General features: G+C 42.8%; 1 protein-coding gene across 1 annotated transcript in view; it reads left to right on the forward strand.

The window, feature by feature from the left end:
• The first annotated feature begins 1,841 nt into the window (after positions 1 to 1,841).
• LOC306931588 (coiled-coil domain-containing protein 6-like) overlaps positions 1,842 to 20,230 on the forward strand; it is a 42,370-nt gene continuing 23,981 nt past the window's right edge. Inside the window, exons 1-5 of the mRNA XM_079513021.1 lie at positions 1,842 to 2,250; positions 3,741 to 3,890; positions 15,177 to 15,305; positions 16,841 to 16,944; positions 19,596 to 19,756. Of these exons, the coding sequence (XP_079369147.1) occupies positions 1,993 to 2,250; positions 3,741 to 3,890; positions 15,177 to 15,305; positions 16,841 to 16,944; positions 19,596 to 19,756 (802 nt within the window). The 5' untranslated portion in view covers positions 1,842 to 1,992. The remainder of the gene's footprint in view (positions 2,251 to 3,740; positions 3,891 to 15,176; positions 15,306 to 16,840; positions 16,945 to 19,595; positions 19,757 to 20,230) is intronic.

Genomic DNA, 20,230 nt, shown 5'->3' on the forward strand with positions numbered 1-20,230 from the left:
TCAGTTGTTTCTTGTTTGTGTTTTTGTCTCATTGTACATCTTTTCTGCAGAACAAAAGCAATATCTTTGTTGGTTGATACAATAGTATACTACATCCTTAGATAAAATGGCATTTAGGTATTTGTTTTTTGATTAGCAAAGATTAATACAAAAGTTTTAAAGGGAGATTAATAATAACGTTTGAATAGGTTATACACAGCTTGGTCCTGCTATAGGGGGAGATGGGTATTGGGTAACCTCCATTACTTTCTGGTGCACCTATGTTTTATGGGTTTATAAGCACTTTATAACTACTACATTTTACAGTTGAAGCAGATCTACTAGGCTACTAGACCTAGTAGGCTAGTAGTAGGCTAGCTAGTAGTACTAGCTAGCCTACTACAAGGCATGAAAACTAGTCAACAAACGACAGGGTAAATGGTCAAGTACTGTAGGCTACAGCACAAATAAATCAACTGAGTGCTGCAATTAACTAAGATATCATCAATTCTGATTATTAACATTATGTTGTTACTATACATCTATTAGGCTGTTATTACTTGCGCAAGCAGAGCGTGCAAGTAATGTTATCAGTCAGGTGCTACGATGCGTATGTCCCTTAGCAGCATATGATATGACGTCATATGCTGGCACGAAGCTGACCGTGCAGGTATGTTTTCCGTCATGCTACGAAGCATATGTCCCATGACGTGATGAAGATATGTACCAATGTCCCTTAGAATGCATATGATATGACGTCATATGCTGGCCCCGGACATACGGAAGCAGACCGTGCAGGTATGTTTTCCGCGGATGTCCCATGACGTGATGAAGATTATGTACCAATGCCAGGGTATAATTGGTTGATGATGGTGACGTAATGATATGTTTCAGTGTCAGGTGGATTAAAAAAAAGGGACATACCGTACGCATCAAACCACCCGAGTAACCACATTATACCACTAATCACTCAGAAATTACATATATACATATACACATATAGACATATGAGCATATGACGTGATGAATATATGTACCAATGCCAGGGTATAATTGGTTTTCGATGGTGACTAAAGGTAATGCCCCTATGTATACATGTATGTAATCTGACACCACTGCCATAACAGGCATAAGTAATCATTACCATACTTCAAAATACTACTTTTTCTCCTCCAAAAGCAAGGTACGTAGCAAATAGCTAAACCTAATAATTCAATATTGCAAACGTTCTTTCACAGAGGCTGAGATTTGAAAGTTTGTAGCGTTCTACAGTACTTGCACGCTCTGCTTGCGCACTAAAAGAAATGCAACAAGCAAGTAGGCACTCGACAGAGTGCAGTTCTAGTTATTATTATTATTATTTTACCAGAAGATTGGGCACCAAGGAAGAGTGGGCAAAATGTTAAATAAATAAATAAAGTCAAGTTAAGTAATGAACATGCACGGTACATCATCAGACTTAAATATACCCTTCAGCTTCTTGTTTATGTCCAAAATGATTGGATGTAGGCATTAGGCAATAGGCTACAGGTTTAGGTTTTGCACTGTAGCCATTTCATTGTCGAATGTTCACATTACTTAATTAAGACCGTTTTCCTTATATTTTAACATTTTCGAAAAAATAGCCAATTTTAATTTACATGGAGGTGCCCAGTCTAAGTCCAAACCGCACCAATCATTCGCCATGCAACTTGCAAGTTGCAACTACTCGTCGGAAGTCGGAACCATTAGCCCCAATAGCAGTTGCAAAGTTGCATTGGTGCGGCTGACCTCCTAACGGTTTTGTTACAATGGTGCATTATTTGGTGCGGTTTGAAGTGCATAATGTCCACTAGTCCTGTTACCGTCTATAGTTGTTAGAGTAAATAGCCACCGGGTGGTGCTGTTTCCACAATCGCAAGCAAGGTCACACGGTCCTCGTCTGCCTGCCTGCAGCCGCCGTGGTTCCTGCACTCGCTCACCACTCCACCACCTAGTCCACAGTGTCGCACTCACACACACACACAGTCAGCCATGGCGGACAGTGCAAGCGAGAGCGACACCGACGGAGCTGGGAGCAGCTCAACCGTCCCGATGTCCATCTCCTCGGCCTCGAATTCGAGCAAACCGAGCGTCGTCATTTCGCAGGTTCGCCTGGAGGAGTTGACGAACCGCCTGGCCTCGCTGCAGCAGGAGAACAAAGTTCTGAAGATCGAGCTGGAGACGTTCAAACTCAAGTGCAAAGCTCTGCAGGAGGAGAACCGGGACCTCCGCAAGGCTAGCGTCACCATTGTGAGTTAGCGGTTAGCCTAGAGGCTAATTCATATATGTATACTTTTGCTTCTTGTTCAAGAAAAAAATGCGGGTTTTTTTCAACTGGTTAAGTGTCGACGAGACTCGAGCTGTCACCGTTTCGTGTCAGAGAAATCTGTATTTTGTTGTCGAGAGAACGGCCCGAGCGAAGAAGTGGAAGACAGCTGGTTTATTATGAACACATGAAGTAGCTGCTGTGCTATTATGGACCAGAGCTATGCTATTGCTAGCTAAACTAACGCTCGTTGGTTGGCCAAACGGCTAAATTAGCTAGTGGGCTAGCATGAGCTGAATCCTTGTGTTATTAGTATAGTAGCAATAGCGAGCTCGCTTTGTTTTGTTTTTGCGTCGCTTGCTAATGTTGGCTAACGTTAGCAGGTGTGGGCATAGATATGAGGTAATGCAAACGGAGCTAGTGTGGGCATGGTTTGGTAATGTCAAGTTGAGAAGAGTGAAGGGTTGCCACCCCGGGGACGGTGGGGAGCAACTTATTGCTGGAGTGTGATGTTATCGGTAACTTAGATGATAATAAAGGGCTAACAGACGACACTGTCCCCATGCTACGTCCAACAAAGCGATTGTTAATTGGATAATTGGTGGGAGCTTAGCTGTACCCTTAGCATGGTTCAATGCGTCATATATGTCTCCTCATGCTTGATTCACCAGGCTGAGCCAGTGCCACACTAAAGGGTGTAACCGTCACCGATCACTTGAAAAGGTGGGAAGCACGTAGGCCTAACTTTACGAACAAGCTAAATGCCAGCCTTGAATATTGACCAGTGGCAGTCAGCCCACATTGCACTAGTCTGCCCCCTCCTACCCCTCTCTCTCTCTCTCTCTCTCTCTCTCTCTCTCTCTCTGAATGTATGTGGCTTAGCTAGCTATTTGGTAGCCATTGTGCTTGAACAAGTGATAAAAGACTCCCAGCTTGCAAAAGAGAATGTGGCCTTGATGTGAATGAGAGTATGATGGAGAACGTGAGAGACACTGACAAGCAAGGGCAACGATATGACACCTGCTTCCACCCTTCCCACACACACAGCCCCCACCCCCTCCCTCCCACACACGCACACACACATACACATGTGCACCCTCCTCAACTCGTCCACTTCTCCCCTTACTGTCAGTCACCCATTAGTACTGCAATATCTTGAGTCACGAGGGGAAAATGCAGGTTCCTCTTTTGCTGGCAAATGTCTCTGCAGCAGATGTGTGTGTGTGTGTGTGACTGTGTGTGACTGTGTGTGTGTGTGTGTGTGTGTGTGTGTGTGTGTGTGTGTGCGCACACGCGGGCACATTCATGCTGCATGTGCGTGTGTGAGCCTTATGTGCAGAAATGATTGGAAGCGCTTTCAGCAGGATGAAGGCTACTGTCCAACATGTTTGCACATCGGGTTGTCAGTCCCATCAAGGTGTAACCCCCACCCTCACGTTTTTTTTCTTTCTCGACTTGTGTGTGTGTCTTGCAGCAAGCACGAGCAGAGCAGGAGGAAGAGTTTATCAGCAACACTCTGTTTAAGAAGATCCAGGCCCTACAGAAAGAAAAGGAGACTCTGGCTGTCAACTATGAAAAGGAAGAGGAATTTCTCACCAACGAGCTGTCGAGGAAGCTCATGCAAGTGAGTGATGGGGAGATGGCGCAAGAAGCTTGTTGTTATTCATTGACCATAGTGACTTTTCTCAGTCCAAGCAACACACCGAAATGAATGCCCATTTTGGGCGGGAACCCCTTTTGGTGTTAGCATTATGTTATGCGTTAGCTATTGAAAAATAGCAGATCTACAAGCTCATAGCGCGCCACGAGCTTGTAGGTCTGCTATTTTTGAAAAATCGAAGAACAACTGACAGCTTTTTCAGAAAACTGTCAGGATGTAGAAGACATTTTTAGAATCTGATCTCAGGTCAAAATGGGTTAAAAGGAGAGTGTACTGTGCTGGAGTATTTTTGTAAATGTTTGTTTTTTTCTAAATGTAATTTTGCCATCCTCAATGTTTATTTTACCGAATCCACACTTAACAGGGATCCTTGCCCAGTGTAGTTGAACAGTTCATTAACACATAGGTAGTCCCAGGTATTTTTTAATTAATTATTCCACCACTGCCAATGTTTGACAGTGAAGACCCTTATTTTGAAGGCCCACTGTACCCGAGACGTGAACTGGATGTAGACAAACACTGTGTGGAGTAGTGACAAAAATGCAATCTGGGAAAAGAGTTGAATGCATTTTTTGGAAATCGGTTTACATTGAGGCGGATGGAGACTTCCTGTTAGTCTCCTAACAACCTAGAACCATTCATACGTTAGTGAAGAGCAAACTTTAGTGCAATTACTGAAAACATGGTTCTGGCGTCTGAGGACGTCAATGGCAGTTAAGTGTTTGATTTGGGTGATGTCCAGGGAGTGGACGTCAATGGCATTGAGGGCTCCATCTTGCGCCACCCTTATCCCTAAACTTATTTGCCATTTTTTTTACTATTTTGAAAATCATTTAAAAATAGGTCAACTAGCCGATCTACATCTACATGTTGTGAGCTTGTAGATCAGATATTTGAACAATTTTAAAAGGTTTTTTAAAATAGTAAAAAAAATGGCAAATAAGTGATAAGGGTTAAGGGGTGGCGCAAGATATAGCCCTGAATGTTAAAGTCCTTATCTTCATCTACACTACTTGACAACGTGTGAATTCCGTTTGTGTCCGAGCATAGGCATGGTAACGCCCCGCCTGCCTGTGATTGGCCTACCGACACTGCCCGTCTTGACTGTCCTCCGAGGTGGATATGCTGGATAGTCTGATGCGAGGTTAATCCGTGGTGGGAAATGATACAAGTAGTATGGTATGATACATGAGAACGCTAACTTGTACGTTTTATTTTTGTAGAAGAGGCAAACTAATATTGTTTATGCCGTTTGCTTTGATGGAATAATTGATTGAACATGCATGCCATAATATGATTTGGGTGTGTTTGTGTTGATTATTGTGTAAGATCTATTTTCCCTTCATCTTTATCCATTTTAGTGTAATAGTATTAGTACTATAATTAGATTAATACACGATAATCAACACTAACACTTTATTTAGAACACACCAAAATCAAATCATAGTACAACATACGTGTTATTCAATCAAAGCAAACGGCATAAACTATATTAGTTTGCCTCTTCTACCAAAATAAAACAATTTAATTTAAAGGCTGCATTCTGTCGTGCGTGCCAACTTCCAAGCTGTCATTCTCTTGTAGCCTATTATTTATTTCTCAATCTCACCACGGAGTAACCTGCGTCTCGGAGGACAGTCAAGACGGGCAGTGTCAGTAGACCAATCACAGGCAGGCGGGGCGTTACCATGCCTCAGCCATGCCTATGCTCGGACACAAACGGAATTCACGCCTTGACAACCCTCCTTGTATTCTAAGGCCTCCTGGTCTGGTGACCTGGGTCCATCAATGGCCAATTAGCCATTGTCCACCTTGCATTGCAACACACTCCTTTAGTATATTTTTGTATTATTCTGGTGCAGTTAAATGAGCAGACTGTGTGCACATCTTATACCTGTATTTAGGCCAGGTTCTGCATAACGAGGCTGGAATCAAAGATAATTTAAAATATCCACACTCTGGGTTCAAGCTCTCAAACAAATGAATTTTAAGTACATTTATACTTTTTTTTTTGGTGGAAGCTTTAAACCAGTCTTCTCTATTCTGATACAGACATGAATAGCGATGGTGTTCTCAATCGTATAGTAAAAACAAAACGAGTGCAGAAATTATCCTCTTGTCAGGGGCTGTGAGGGTGACTGCAGCTGCAAGGCATTGGGTGGGATACAGCTCAAGAGGATTCTGGAGATACAGTAAAAAGCCCCAGAAGCATCTCTTCCAGGGATTTGGTGTCAAGTAAAGCCAAATGATAACAAAGATACGGTTAATCTTTAAAACCAATAGAGGGTATGAGCATGCATAAAGTGAATGGCAGATCGAGTGGCAAATCGAGTGGCAAAATGAGTGACAAAGTGAATTTAATGTTGTTTAAAGTAATTTAATGCAATCAAATAGGACTTTTCTGTTTAGATGTATTGGCTGTCAAGGCCAGAAAGTAGTTTTTTGCCACTCAGTAGGCATTCCCGCATAACTTCCGTGTATGATGATGATGTCACACGCATACCCTCTATAGACTTTAGTGGTATTGCAGTTATGTAACTGAATACATTACATAGCAACTCAGACAGAAAACCAGACTCCCTCAGTCTTGGGAACTGCTGTCAGTGCCATCATCTCGGCATCCCCATACTGCAGAATCTGTCAGAATATGTCTGGGAAAGAATAAACTGAAGACATAAAAACTGCTTGTTTTTGGGAATCCGTTCCCTATTTGCTCTGACGCTGTGGTCAGAAATGGCTCATTCACCTGTAGATTTGAACAAATGTAAAGAAAATAGACCTTGACTACTCAAATACATTAATACTTACAGGAAATATACGGAAATACTGGGCGCATACGTTCGTCCAGACACATGCGTGGCTGGTTAAGAATCACCCGTGGCTCCCTACATGCGTTGCCGGTTAAGACACATGCGTGGCCGGTTAACCCATTTTGGGCGGGAACTCCTTTTGGTGTTAGCTTTATGTTATGCTTTAGCTATTGAAAAATAGCTAAAGCAGACCTACAAGCCTACAAGCTCGTAGCGCGCCACTCGGTGGCGCACTATGAGCTTGTAGGTCTGCTATTTTTGAAAAATCGAAGAACGACTGACATAGAAACATAGCTTTTTCAGAAAACTGTCAGGATGTAGAAGACATTTTTAGAATCTGATCTCAGGTCAAAATGGATTAAGACACATGCGTGGCCGGTTAAGACTCATCCGTGGCTCCCGACATGCGTTGCCGGTTAAAACTCACCGTGGCTTCCGTATCAGGTTATGGTTTGAGGTATTGTGACGGACTAATGCCTGTCAGACTGTTAGTACGTCAGACCAAACACATGCACCCGGAAATACTTTGTGTTCTTGAACACAAAGTGTTCCTCCCCATTGAAGTATGCAAGATCTTATCTTGAGGAGGCTTCAGACCTGTGTCTGATTTGGGCCATGCCTGCCAACAGTACTTAAAGTTGACTGCTTCTCTCTCAGCTGTGTCAGGGATGTCTTCAGTACTGTGACCTAGGTAGCTAGGAATATCATTAACAATTTGGGTGCTGTGGAACCTTTCTTTTTTTTTTTTTCATGATTTTGCACCCCATTTTTTCGCCCATTGTCAATTATCTAATGTAATCCTAGGCGCTACACTTCCTCTGCCAACTTGGGGAGGGCAGCGGACTGACCTCATGCTTCCTAATCTGCATGAGGAGTCCAAGCTGCTTCTTTTCACCTGACATGGGGGAGTTTCCCCGGCCGGACGTAGTGCGTGGGAACACGTTATTCCAACCAGTTCCTTTCCCCTCCATCAGGCGCCTCGGCTGGCCAGGTGGAGGTAGTTTAGAGACCAGGATTACTGCATGTTTTTTGTGAGGGTACCTACCCTAGGGGACATGGGGAAAACATGCAAACTCCACACAGAAAGGCGCTTTCGCCTCGGGTATGGGTATTGATGACACGGAGGAGAGAACACGCCCACAGCGTCCCCAGCGGGAATTGAACCCAGCTGTGAGGCGACAGCACTACCGACTGTGCCACCGTGCCGGGGGAATCTTTTCAGAATAAAGGCGCTAGAGTGCCAAGCAGATGATGGAGATTTTACTCTGAAAACCTCTGCCTTTTATTTCCCCCCAAAACCGGGGGGTGAAAAGATGCATGAAGTCAGAAATTAGGACAGAACATCTGCGTTCTGATCCAAACCACAGACAGTGCTGTAGATTCAAAGTAAATTAGGAAGATTAAGATTGTCAGCCCGTAAACCAGGAAGTTAATGGCTGCTTGTGCAGCAAAAGGGGTCCGGGACGGACGAGCAAGGCGCTGCCTAGATTTTAGCAATCCCTTTTTATATCGATAAAAAGACATTAAGATGTGTCCACATGTCCCAGGCACCCTGCGTTTTTTTTTTTCAATCATAGGTGTTAAACTGGAAAACCTTAACCAACTACCGTCATATTGATCCCATACCTCCGGCTCCACCTGGGATAAGGAGGTTTTGACTGATTGATTGAATACGTTATTAACAGTATACAGGTAGTACAGTCAAAGGTTATGTTTAAAGGATAACTCAAAACGTCCCAGGTTGTTTATCTTTTGGAAAACCAAAAATCTCCAATGCATACCTTGCATTGCACACAAGCCCGCACAGCCATTCGCAGTTTCGCATCACGCTAACAAAACCTGATGATCGACGCCACATTGACGTCACAGCTTGAAACAATAGGCTTGACCGACCTTGGATGCATTTCAATGGTGATGGCCAGGTCCATTGTGTTGACCTGATAAGTAGCCTACTGTAGGTGTCATGTTCTGTCTGAAGTAGTCCAAATAGTGGCTCATGAACTAAAATTGCAGAGGTGACCTCACTGACCTGATGACGTTTGCAAGGTAAATGCGTAATTATGACAAGACTAAAGTTTGCCCATTATGCAAGTAAATGGAATACAATTTGATATACAGTGTCAGTATATTGTGGGTATAAATAAATAAATGGGTCTACATTTAAGAGGTTATTTCAAGCAGTGATCGCTCGCGAGCGTGTACAGGCACGTGACATAGCCCCGCCCCCACTAGTTAAAAAAATCCACAGCACATCCCCAGTAACAGTCTCCGCAAGTCAACCGTAGTAATTTACTTTATTAAGACACAACAGTAATTATGGTGCAAAATGGAAATGTGTAATATTTTTAATCCCAATTCAAAATATATTCTATTAAATAGAATAGGCCTAACCGCATTTTATTTTGTGTGCGTGTGTTAGTGGTGTCATCAACCATTAAGGATTTTGACAACTCTGCCTGGCATCCAAAATCTGGCTGATCTCCATCACTTTGTCAATTATGTGGCTGCTTGCCTTGTACTGTATATCTTTGGGGCAGAAAGGTAATTAGTGTGGCCTACTTGACAGTAATTATTATGTGGAGAAGTTCAAATTACAATCATTGAAGAATTTAGTCAAACCATGAAAATGAGCACAGCCAACTCACATGCATAAGCAAACGGGTCTCTACCAGGTCATGTATGTTATTGTGGCCTCCTGGTGGTGCTATAATTGGCCAATGTGAAAAGGGTGCCATTTTTCTTACGCCTTTGATGGAATTTGGATGTTCAAATGCATGATTTGAGGCATTTTGTTCCAAAAATGTCAGCATCATTCCCAAACACATGTATGCTCTGCTCTCTACCTGTCCTCAAATGAGCATGACAGTGTATCAAAATAATAATGGTCAGATCGCATACAGACAGATTATTTATTCACTGCGGAGAGAACACATGTTTGACTGATCACTCGTCACTCTCGTGGTGTTTTTCCCCCTCTGCCTGGTTCCATAAGGATATGTCCACATGTCTTCTCGTCAAGTAAGATGTAAACATTGAGAACTGTTTTGACGTGAGGGGAAGGGAGGCGGCTATCAGATCAGAACACCCGAACATTTTCTAACGGCGAATAATAATCATTTTTCGACCGCGGTCGAGATCATGGATTTCACAATGCCACGCCAGACTTCCCGGTCCTTCATTGCCATCCCCAGTTCCTGCTTACTGATCCATGTGTCCTTAGCGATGACATTAGGGAACGACAGTTTTCTACCTCTGGTCTGCTTTGAGGCAGGACTCATTGTCAGCTCTGTAGCAGTATATTAGATCAGTCGATGGGTGGCTCTTCCAAGATTTTGAGCCGGCGGGTGTAAGTGCCATCCAACCGTTTCTCTTGTTTCTTTGAAAGTGTCCATGTTTCGGAGCCATAGAGTAGAATCGGCTCAACGGTCGTCCTAAATATTTTTACTTTTACATTTTTACTTTTAACATCTTACTAAGCTGGGATGACCAGATCTTATGCATGTCATTGCAGGCTGACCAGGCCATACCCTTCCTAGTTTGAAAGTACTTTTGGGAAGAAGATTTATATGAACCCAAATACTTGTAGTCATCAATTCAGAGGAGTGTTGTTAAACTTGTTAAGTGTTTTTATAATGTGGTTATTGTTGGATTTGCATATATTTACGTATTCAGTTTCCGTCTCGTTGAGATGAAGACCAACACATTTGGAGGCCTTCTCAAGAGACTGAAGGAGAGCCTGAGCGTATTCCAATGATTGACTGATAAGCGCGATGTCATCAGCGAAGTCAGTATCGGTTAGGTATTTAGCAGGATGACGAGAGCTTCTCCTAGGGTTTAGTTGGTAGCCCTTATCATTGATAGTATCAACTGACATACGAAGAACATAATAACATCGAATAATAATAATACCACCGTCGATCCAGAGCCATAGAGTAGAAGAGTTGTGACATGTCGAAGATAGTAGAGAGATGGAAGATGGTGTACTTCAGTGACAGTATACACATTACACACCAGTGTCACTGACAAGCAAACTTACGAACTACAGACTGGCAGCCAAGTAGCCTAGCATCCTACTAGCCTACATGTAGGCAGGAAGATGGCGCCCAAATAAGCCAAAATCCTATCGAACGCATCACTATGCCCTCCCCCTATAGTTCATGACATGTCCACTTGGGCAGCTATGGTACACTCACTGCCATGTTCTCCACTACGAGTAATAATTTTTTTAATCAATCTATTTTATATTATATTATATTTTCTTCTGCCACTTCATAATGGCTGCAATGTTTGGACGTGTGAAGAGAACTATCCATCCTGTAGGCTGCCGCGTGGGGCCACAGTGATTTTGGGGTAGGTAGGTCAGCTCATTATATCTGAGCAAGGTACATTTGTCCAGCCATTGCTGCACACATGTTGCACATTGTGGATATGCCAAAGAAAGATGCTGGTGTGGAAAGCACAAACGAGCTTGCCAGATGTACGGACAATTGAGAGGACAGGAGACCTCAGACGCCAATGGAGGGAGGGCTCGTCTGAGGTCGACGTAGAGAGAGATTATGGGTCAAAACCAATGGCTCTGTTGTAACACATTGAGTTATTGTTTACATCAATTCTTTATTGTAACTAGACCTTACCCGATATCCCCCCCCCCTTGTGGTCGCAGGGGGTACTGCACCCTGGGTGCGTTTTCGCATTTTTAATTCACTAATAAATTAATTATTAATGTATCATTTGTTAAATTGGAAAAAGGGCTTCGTTAAGACCTCCATATTATTATGGTCAATGCCTGTGTGAAAAGTGGGAGTGATTGGTCCAGGCAGTGAGGAGCTACGGCGGTGTTTCTGACAGACACTCAGACATTCAGACAGACAGACATTGTCAGAATTATAGTATGATGATGATGATGATTATAGTATGATATACTGTACATATTTTTTTTATATGTAATAAAATAAATAGTTACCCAAGTTTGCACATAACCGACATTGTTGCCTTCATTGTTGTACTTCTCCCCAAGACGTTATTGTCAAATTTCTACAATTTTGACAAATTAATGGAGTAATTAATTCATGAATGGACTTCTATCCGCATGTGACATGGTAAATGTAGCCTGAGCAAATAACACTTACATTTCCATTTTATCCCCCTTATTTCCTGTTAATTTCCATAGAATGTTTCCACCTTGCATATTCCCAGAATTGTCCTGCACTGTTGAAGATGACTATGACTATGACTATGACCGGTAATGGAGAGCATTACCGCTCCCTTCACTTCTTGTCAGACAGTAATATGAATTATTACTTTTTAATTGCCTGTAGTAATCAGATAATGTCTGTTATCTGCACTGTTTCACCTGCTCTCATTAATCATCTCCTCGCCAACTGGCCTTGTAAAGGAATCACTGATTCTCCCAGCCATATGTGCAAAGCTGAAAACACTAATGGGGTTCAACGCTAATTTAGAAAACATTTTATTTTATTTAAGAAATTGGACTTGGCTTAGATTCAAAATAAATGGAATTGACATGTTCAAACAGACACAAAGTATCAGGCAGTCTGCCTGACACATTTCTGCTGTGGGAAAAGAAGTCTTTAGTGGAAATTTCAGCTCTTTAATACCCTAAGTGCAACGCTTGTTAAAAATTGTGTTTTCCTGTTAGTGCACAATATAATCGAAATCGGCCATATCAGCAATAAAAATTCCATATTGGTATCGGATCGGTCTCGAAATATTTTTTCCATCTATAAAATATGCATTGGACGATAAGCGTTTGATTTTCAGCCCAGCACTCTGGAGCATTTGACTTTTATCAAGTATTTGGCTGCGCCAATTTAGTCATGCCTGTTTGTGTGTGTGTGTGTGTGTGTGTGTGTGTGTGTGTGTGGGTGGTGTACTAGTGTTGAGTAGCAGTCAGCTCAGCACGTTATCAACTGTATTATTGCTTCTTGCCTGAAGGCTGTAACCACTCAAGATGATTTCACTGTGGCTGCTGGACTACTCCAAATTACTCTCAAATTACTTTTCCTCTCGTCTCTCGTTGGTTATTTGGTCCAGCCTAGTATTTTCCACATCTTATTTCCCCCCCAACAGCAGAGCATGCAGGATGCCCGCGCGTATGCACAGACATAAACACAACTTTTGAACGGTTGGATATAGGTCTGACCTATGGAGTGTTGATGTTTAAAGACACAGGAATCTGGTTGGGCCACATGTACTGTACTGTGCCTCACCAGACCCCCGTTTAAGGTCATACAGATGGACTTGTTGTTTAGGCATGTTGTTATCTCGCCGTTTCCCTAACATGAAACAGACCTACATCTACTGCTGCCTGCCCCTGATATGTGGTGTTGACAGCCTTATGTGTGCGTGCGTGCGTGTGTGTGCGTGTGTGTGTTTGTGTCATACTCCTAAGCATGAGAAACAAGGATTTGCCATTTGTGGTAATTAATTCTGCAGGCTGCCGTTTGTGCACTCACTCCTGTGCAGACATTTTTTGTAAACAGTCCCGTCTGACCACTACCTCCCATACCCCCCTCCTTAACCCATTCAGGCCTGACGTCGAAATAAAAAAAAATGGTTTCTAAATCATGACCATTTTCAGAAAGATTTGAGGCACATTTTAACGATTTTTCAAAAATAGCAGACCTACAAGTTCATAGCGCGCCACTCGGTGGCACGCTATGAGCTTGTAGATCTGCTATTTTTCAATAGCTAAATTATAACATAATGTTTAAAACACAAAGGGGTTCCCGCCCAAAATGGGTTAAGTTTAGATGACGGCGGTTTGCGTAAGTGGTCAAGAGGCAGATGGAACAAATTACGCTGCTGTGAATCAGGACGTATTCCAATTTCCAACATTCTTTCTCCCACCTTCCAACAGATACTAATGGTCAATACCTCGTCCACCTATGTGGACAAATTACAGCTCCCCACACTTGCACCTTCACACACCTTTTCCCCCGATAGCTCAGCACACCTACTAAAGCCTTCGTCGAAGAAGGCAATCATAGTGCCCGTTTCTGTTACTTAGCTGTTATTAAAAAACCTTTACTGATCCCCAGAGGGAAATTCAGGTCTGTGCTGATTTGTCTGCTCTGCAAGAATGTTGAACATGCACTGTCTGATACTATGTGTGTCAACCAGTGCATTAATAAATTGTGGTGACATTCCGTAACTGACATCATAATAGGGCTACGCTGAGATGATGTACAACATGAAATGATGCCATAAAAAGGTTACCCTGTTCATTAGTTTGGAGAGATGGCTTGACTGGGTGTAGCCCACGTCTATGAAAGGTTTTAGGTGCACATTATTCCTGCGAGGTTATAGAGCGTCGCAGTCCCGACCCCCTTTCATGACGACGCCAGGCCCAGGAAATGAATCACAATGCATTTTTCCCATAGACATTTCAAAAAGTATTTATTTAAAGACCTTTTAAGCGTCGTACGAAGCCAACTCGAGTCGTGACAAATCATGACAATGCACACAATATTTTGGACCAAACAAATAATTACATAGAAGAAAAACAACAAAGTGTTGTAACCTGCCGTTTTCTTCTACTTTCTAATTATTTGTTTGGCCCGAAAAATTGTGTTTGTTGTCATGATTTGTCACGACAAGAGTTGGCTTTGTCCGCGGCGTAAACGTCTTTAAATAAATACTTTCTGAAATGTCTATGAGGAAAATGAACGGAGAATCAGTTCCTGGGCCATGGTAGGGGGCGGGACTGCGACGCTCTATTGAACCACAGTTGACCCTGTGTGAATGCAAATGCACATTGAAACCAGTTTGTTGCTTTGAGATGTTCTTTTCTTTAATTGCAGCGCTAGCAACTTCACTGACTCTCAACTCTTTCCCCATCCGACAAACAACATCCAGCCCTTTCCTCCTAATGAGTAATCCCTTATATAATCCATCACAGTCGTCCCCATTTTGAATCAGCACTGAGCCGCACCCCTTACGTTGTATTGGGAGGCTGCCAAAGGTGGTTACTTTGGTCGCTTCAGGCAAAACTCCAACCATGCCATAATTTCACAATGTGAATTCTTCCTGGAATTGCAACCAGGCATCGGGCGGAATTGTTCCATTAACACCTCCCACCCCCACTGTATAAACCCCATCAATAATTAAATATGTACTGTGTGGTGGATTTACATATTGAGGATTATAATTTTCATCAAAGTATGTGACTCATTAGTCTCTTCTGTTCTCAACTAGTCTCTTAAGTCAGACTAGTCTCTTAAGTTAGACTATCTTCCACAATCTTCAAATGTTACAGAGGGTCTGCCCTATCAGGAAGCTGCCATCTGCTCTTAGGACTGGTTTCCAGTTGTAGGAGTTATTTACACGACTGCATAGGCAAAACAGTGTTTGTGCGTGTGTGTGTGTGTGTTGTGAGACTCAAGCTCTTACCTTCTCCGTCTCCCTGCTCTCTCTCCAGCTTCAACACGAGAAAGCGGAATTGGAGCAGCACTTGGAACAGGAGCAAGAGTTCCAGGTCAACAAGCTGATGAAGAAGATCAAGAAGATGGAGAACGACACCATCTCCAAGCAGCTCACCCTGGAACAGGTACGCTCACCCGGGAGAGGGGGTGGAGAAGGGGATACAAAAGCCATGGGGGGGGCAGGCTCTCTGGGAGCTACGTGAAATAACGCCCGAGTTATAGAGGGTATGCGTGTGACATCATCGTTCCTGGAAGTTATGCGGGAACGCCCACTGAGTGGCAAACTACTTTCTGGCCTTGCCAGCCCATTCATCCAAACAGAAAAGTCCTATCTGATTGCATTAAACAATGTTAAACTCACCAACATTGCAGCTGTACGAAAAGCTTGAATTATCCTCTTTCTATCTGCAAAGCTTTTGTTTCATAAAAATCCACCATAGAAACGTTATGAGCTACTTTCTGTCAAGAAATGCCCTGCATTTGATTATTTTTGTAAGTGTCAGAGTTTGGACGTGCTTGTTTTCAATAACACAACATTTTGCTGCCTCCTGCATTATGTGACATTTAGAAACAGGTGGTACGCAGGACGGTTGAGTGATTTCCAACGAGCGCTTCCAAACTCCAACACTCCATGCTGCTCAATGTTTTGCCACTCAGTCTAGATGAGGGGGGCGTGTCCTGATGGGAAATTTATGCCTGTGCATACTCTCTATACTTGGCCGTGATGGAGCCGAAAATTGACGATCTAAAGCTCACAGCACTCTACAATCTACAAGCTCACAACACGTTGCATTGCGACACGTTGCTTGTAGATTGACTATTTCCGGTGCACAACCAATTATAAATCAGGCATAACACTTGAGTACGGCCTTGGGGATTTATCAGCGGTTCTTATCAGACTTGTCATCAATCAATTTCTCCCACTTAGATCTAGAACCATGTTTTAAACCCATGTGTGAGGAAAAAAAACATTAAACATTGTTATAATTTAGCTATTGAAAAATACCAGATCTACAAGCTCATAGCGCGCCACCGAGTGGCGCGCTACGAGCTTGTAGGTCTGCTATTTTTGAAAAATCGTAAAAATGTGGAGCAAATCTTTGAATATATATATTCTTTCAAAGTGAGTCACATACTCACTCTAATAATGGGATCCTATTCTTCATGTGCATCCAGCGTCAGTGCCCGTCGTCAAGCGTAGGTGGGTGTGTCGGCATTATATCATCCATATTATTGTCGCCATGCAGTCATGACTGCAGAGCTTCAGACATGGGAGGTTTTAATAATGTAGAATGTAGAATGGTGTTATGCAACAGGTTCTTTGTCCCTCAAGGGGAGAAGCTAATTGGAAAGGGGACCTAACAAGGTCATTTCATATCTGTGTGTGTGTGTGTGTGTGTGTGTGTGTGTGTGTGTGTGTGTGTGTGTGTGTGTGTGTGTGTGTGTGTGTGTGTGTGTGTGTGTGTGTGTGTGTGTGTGTGTGTGTGTGTGTGTGTGTGTGTGTGTGTGTGTGTGTGTGTGTGTGTGTGTGTGTGTGTGTGTGTGTGTGTGTGTGTGACTGTGTCTCGCACATGCAATGTGAATGAATTTAGTAGACTCACTCTGTCTCACTCAACTCACACTTATCTTGGTCGATCTGTTCTCACCCTTTCTTCTCCAGCTGAGGCGCGAAAAGATCGACCTTGAGAACACATTAGAGCAGGAGCAGGAAGCTCTGGTCAACAGACTGTGGAAACGCATGGACAAACTGGAGGCTGAGAAAAGGTACCGACTCCAAGCCTATTTCCACTAGCCAATTTTCCATTTGTAGATAAACAATAAATCTGCAGCCAAAATGAGCTAGTATGTAAAGTACCGTAATTTCCGGACTATAACCCATTTTGGGCGGGAACCCCTTTTGGTGTTAGCATTATGTTATGCTTTAGCTATTGAAAAATAGCAGATCTACAAGCTCATGGCGCGCTACGAGCTTGTAGGTCTGCTATTTTTGAAAAATCGAACGACTGACATAGAAACATAGCTTTTTCAGGATGTAGAAGACATTTTTAGAATCTGATCTCAGGTCAAAATGGGATAAAGCGCACCTGAATATAAGCCGCACCAGCAAAATGTAGGGGAAAAAACAAATGTGTACATATACAAGCCGCACTGGACTATAAGCGCATAGAGGCCATACGTTGTATAGGCAGGGTTCAAAGCATGGGAAAAAAGTAGCGGCTTATAGTCCGGAAATTACGGTAGTCGGGGTGTAACGATATAGAAACTGCATCGGAAAATCGTTTTTTTAATCATATTATTTTGCAATTCAAATACTCTGTATCGAATCGTTTTGCAATGCAAATAATCAATTGTATCTATATCAATACTAAGTACTTGTGCGTTGTATTTAATCATTTTAAGAAGAAAACATTTTTGAAGCTCAGTAGCCTGAGGAAGGTCGCAAGACCGAAACGTTGCTTTAATAAAATGCTCTGAACCCAGCAAGTGGCGGTGTGCGGGTGTCCCTCATTTCACATTGTATATGCCTCGTCATCATCGCACCTGCTCCAAACCTACCGGGTGTGCGGAAGTCATCTCTCTATAAGAAGAAAACATTAAAAGAGGGGTTTAATTACCTTTCCATTCAATATCGCTACACTTGGTCTATTGATAAATGTGTGTATTCTGTGTTCATGTCAAGGTACGGGTTTGTCCATATGTGTTCAAATATAATGTCCATGTATTTGCCAGAGAATCACTGTTTACTTATTTATATCCATATTAATACATTTGTCCCTTAAAAAACCTGCACTATCCAAATCTTTCCACATTTCTGATAGAAAAGAGATTCTTGGCATATTGCCAACCATAGACAGAAGGTGTAAGCAAGGCAGAGCTGTGCACACTGCACACTTTGGTGGTCTGCGGTTTTGAGAAGCTCAGTGTTTCAGTGTCAGGTTAACGGCTTCCAGCCTCCTGTCCTTATGTTGAACTTGTATAGAGCACCGAAGTCTGACGTCACTTTCAGTAGAGGGCACCAACACACAGGTTCATGTATTTTTTTATTTGCATTGAAATCGCCATAGGGCGATTTTAGGTCGCTTCATATAAGAACTGTGTTTGAAAAATAAATCGACCACCCCGGCCTTTCTGTCAGGGGAGTGGCTGTGCGTCGTTAATGATGTCCATTCATATTTGATACAGCCAGTTTCTGGAGAAAATGGAATGAATGTGGCCGCAAAAGCCTTGAAACTACATATGAAGGCAATGTCGCTGCTAATATAAGTCACGCCCAGCTGTCAACACATTGCGTTCCTGAGATTCCTCGTTGACGTAAGCTCAGCTGGTGGTGACTCGACTCGTACTAACCACGAAACATTAAATATCAATAAAATAAAAAAATAAACGTAATTGACATTCAGTTTCTGTTGTGCGACGGACAGATGCAGCCACCCGCATACCCGGAAATGTAGTCTCTGGGTTGTTTGACTCGTTTCTAACGCTTATTTTGTTACTCTTTGGGTATATTTGTACATTTCCACCTTCAGTCGATGCTTCATATCCATATGAGTGAAAAGGCCGGGGTGATCGGTTTATTTTTCAAACACAGTTCTTATATGAGGCGATCTAAAATCCCCCTATGGAGATTACAATGCAAATAAAAAGTACATGAACCTGTGGACTGACTCCCTCTGCTGACAGTAGAGTTCAGTGACGTCAGGACTTCGGTGCTCTATTGCAACGTGTCACAATGCAATGTCACACAACAAAGTGTAATAAATAAAAAATGGGGGCAGTGTCCTCAGAAAGTACTTCTTAAACTATAAACATAAACTGCCTCCCCCTGGCCAGCCGGGGCGCCTGATGGAGGGGAAAGGAACTGGTTAGAATAACGTGTTCCTTTAACGCGCTATGTCTAACCAGGGAAACCCCCCCCCTGTCAGGTGTAAAGGAGCAACTTGGACACTCAGGCATGAAGGAAGCATGAGTTCAAGTCCGTTGCTCTCCCCATGTCCCCCATATATGGGGACTAGGTTGGCGGAGTGTGTGTAGAGCCCAGGATCACATTAGATAATTGACACAGGGGTGAAAAATGGGTTACAAAATCGTAAGATAAAAAATATTAAAGAAAAAAAAAAAAAAGTACTTCTTGAGTGGCGGAGCACTTTTTGGATATCATGTCGAGAGCTACACATACACAGAGTATACGCTGATAAGCGGCTACTCTCCAAACGTTTAACCATTTTCTACTCGAGGGACCCAGGGCGCTCGACAAAAAAATTGTATATGCCAGAGTGCTGAAACGCGATGTTCTTAGAAATGCATGGCAGAAAAGCGCTCTCTCTGAACCCGACCCCAAAGAGACAGTTCTGTCATCATGCCAGACTCACCACATTCATGGTGTGTGTTTGTGTGTGTTTTCTTCGGTCCACCAGAATCCTTCAGGAGAAGTTGGACCAGCCCGTTTCGGCTCCTCCCTCCCCCAGAGATGTGTCCATGGAGATCGACTCGCCAGAGAACATGATGCGACACATCCGTTTCCTAAAGAACGAGGTTGAGAGGCTGAAGAAGAGCCTCCGCACCACTGAGCTGCAACGTGAGTAAAGGGACCGGCCTATATAGTCACACCAGTGTTGTTTTTGGCGGCACATTTTGATTTTAGTTTTAGTCATAGTCTCTTGAATAGCTTTCATTTAGTTTTAGTCACATTTTAGTCACCTGGAATGTTTTAGTGTTTAGTCTAGTTTTAGTCGACTAAATATCATAAGATTTTAGTCGACTAAATCTACAGTTGATTTAGTCGACTAAAATGTATTTTGGCGGGCCTTGATGCCCTCGTAATGACTGATTTGACACTTGCTGAAAATAGCCGATCTACAAGCTCACAACGCGTCGCGCTGCGACGCGTTGTGAGCTTGTAGATCGGCTATTTTCAGCATGCAACCATGTGTAAAATGACTTAAACTGGATATCTTGTCCACTAGTCCCTTCCTAACATTTGAGTCTAGTTTGTATTTGTTGACAAAATTGTCACTATATTTAGTTTTAGTCATCATAGCTTAGTTTTCAT

The sequence above is a fragment of the Electrona antarctica genome (assembly GCF_951216825.1).
Source record: "Electrona antarctica genome assembly, chromosome: 10".
NCBI lineage: Eukaryota > Metazoa > Chordata > Actinopteri > Myctophiformes > Myctophidae > Electrona > Electrona antarctica.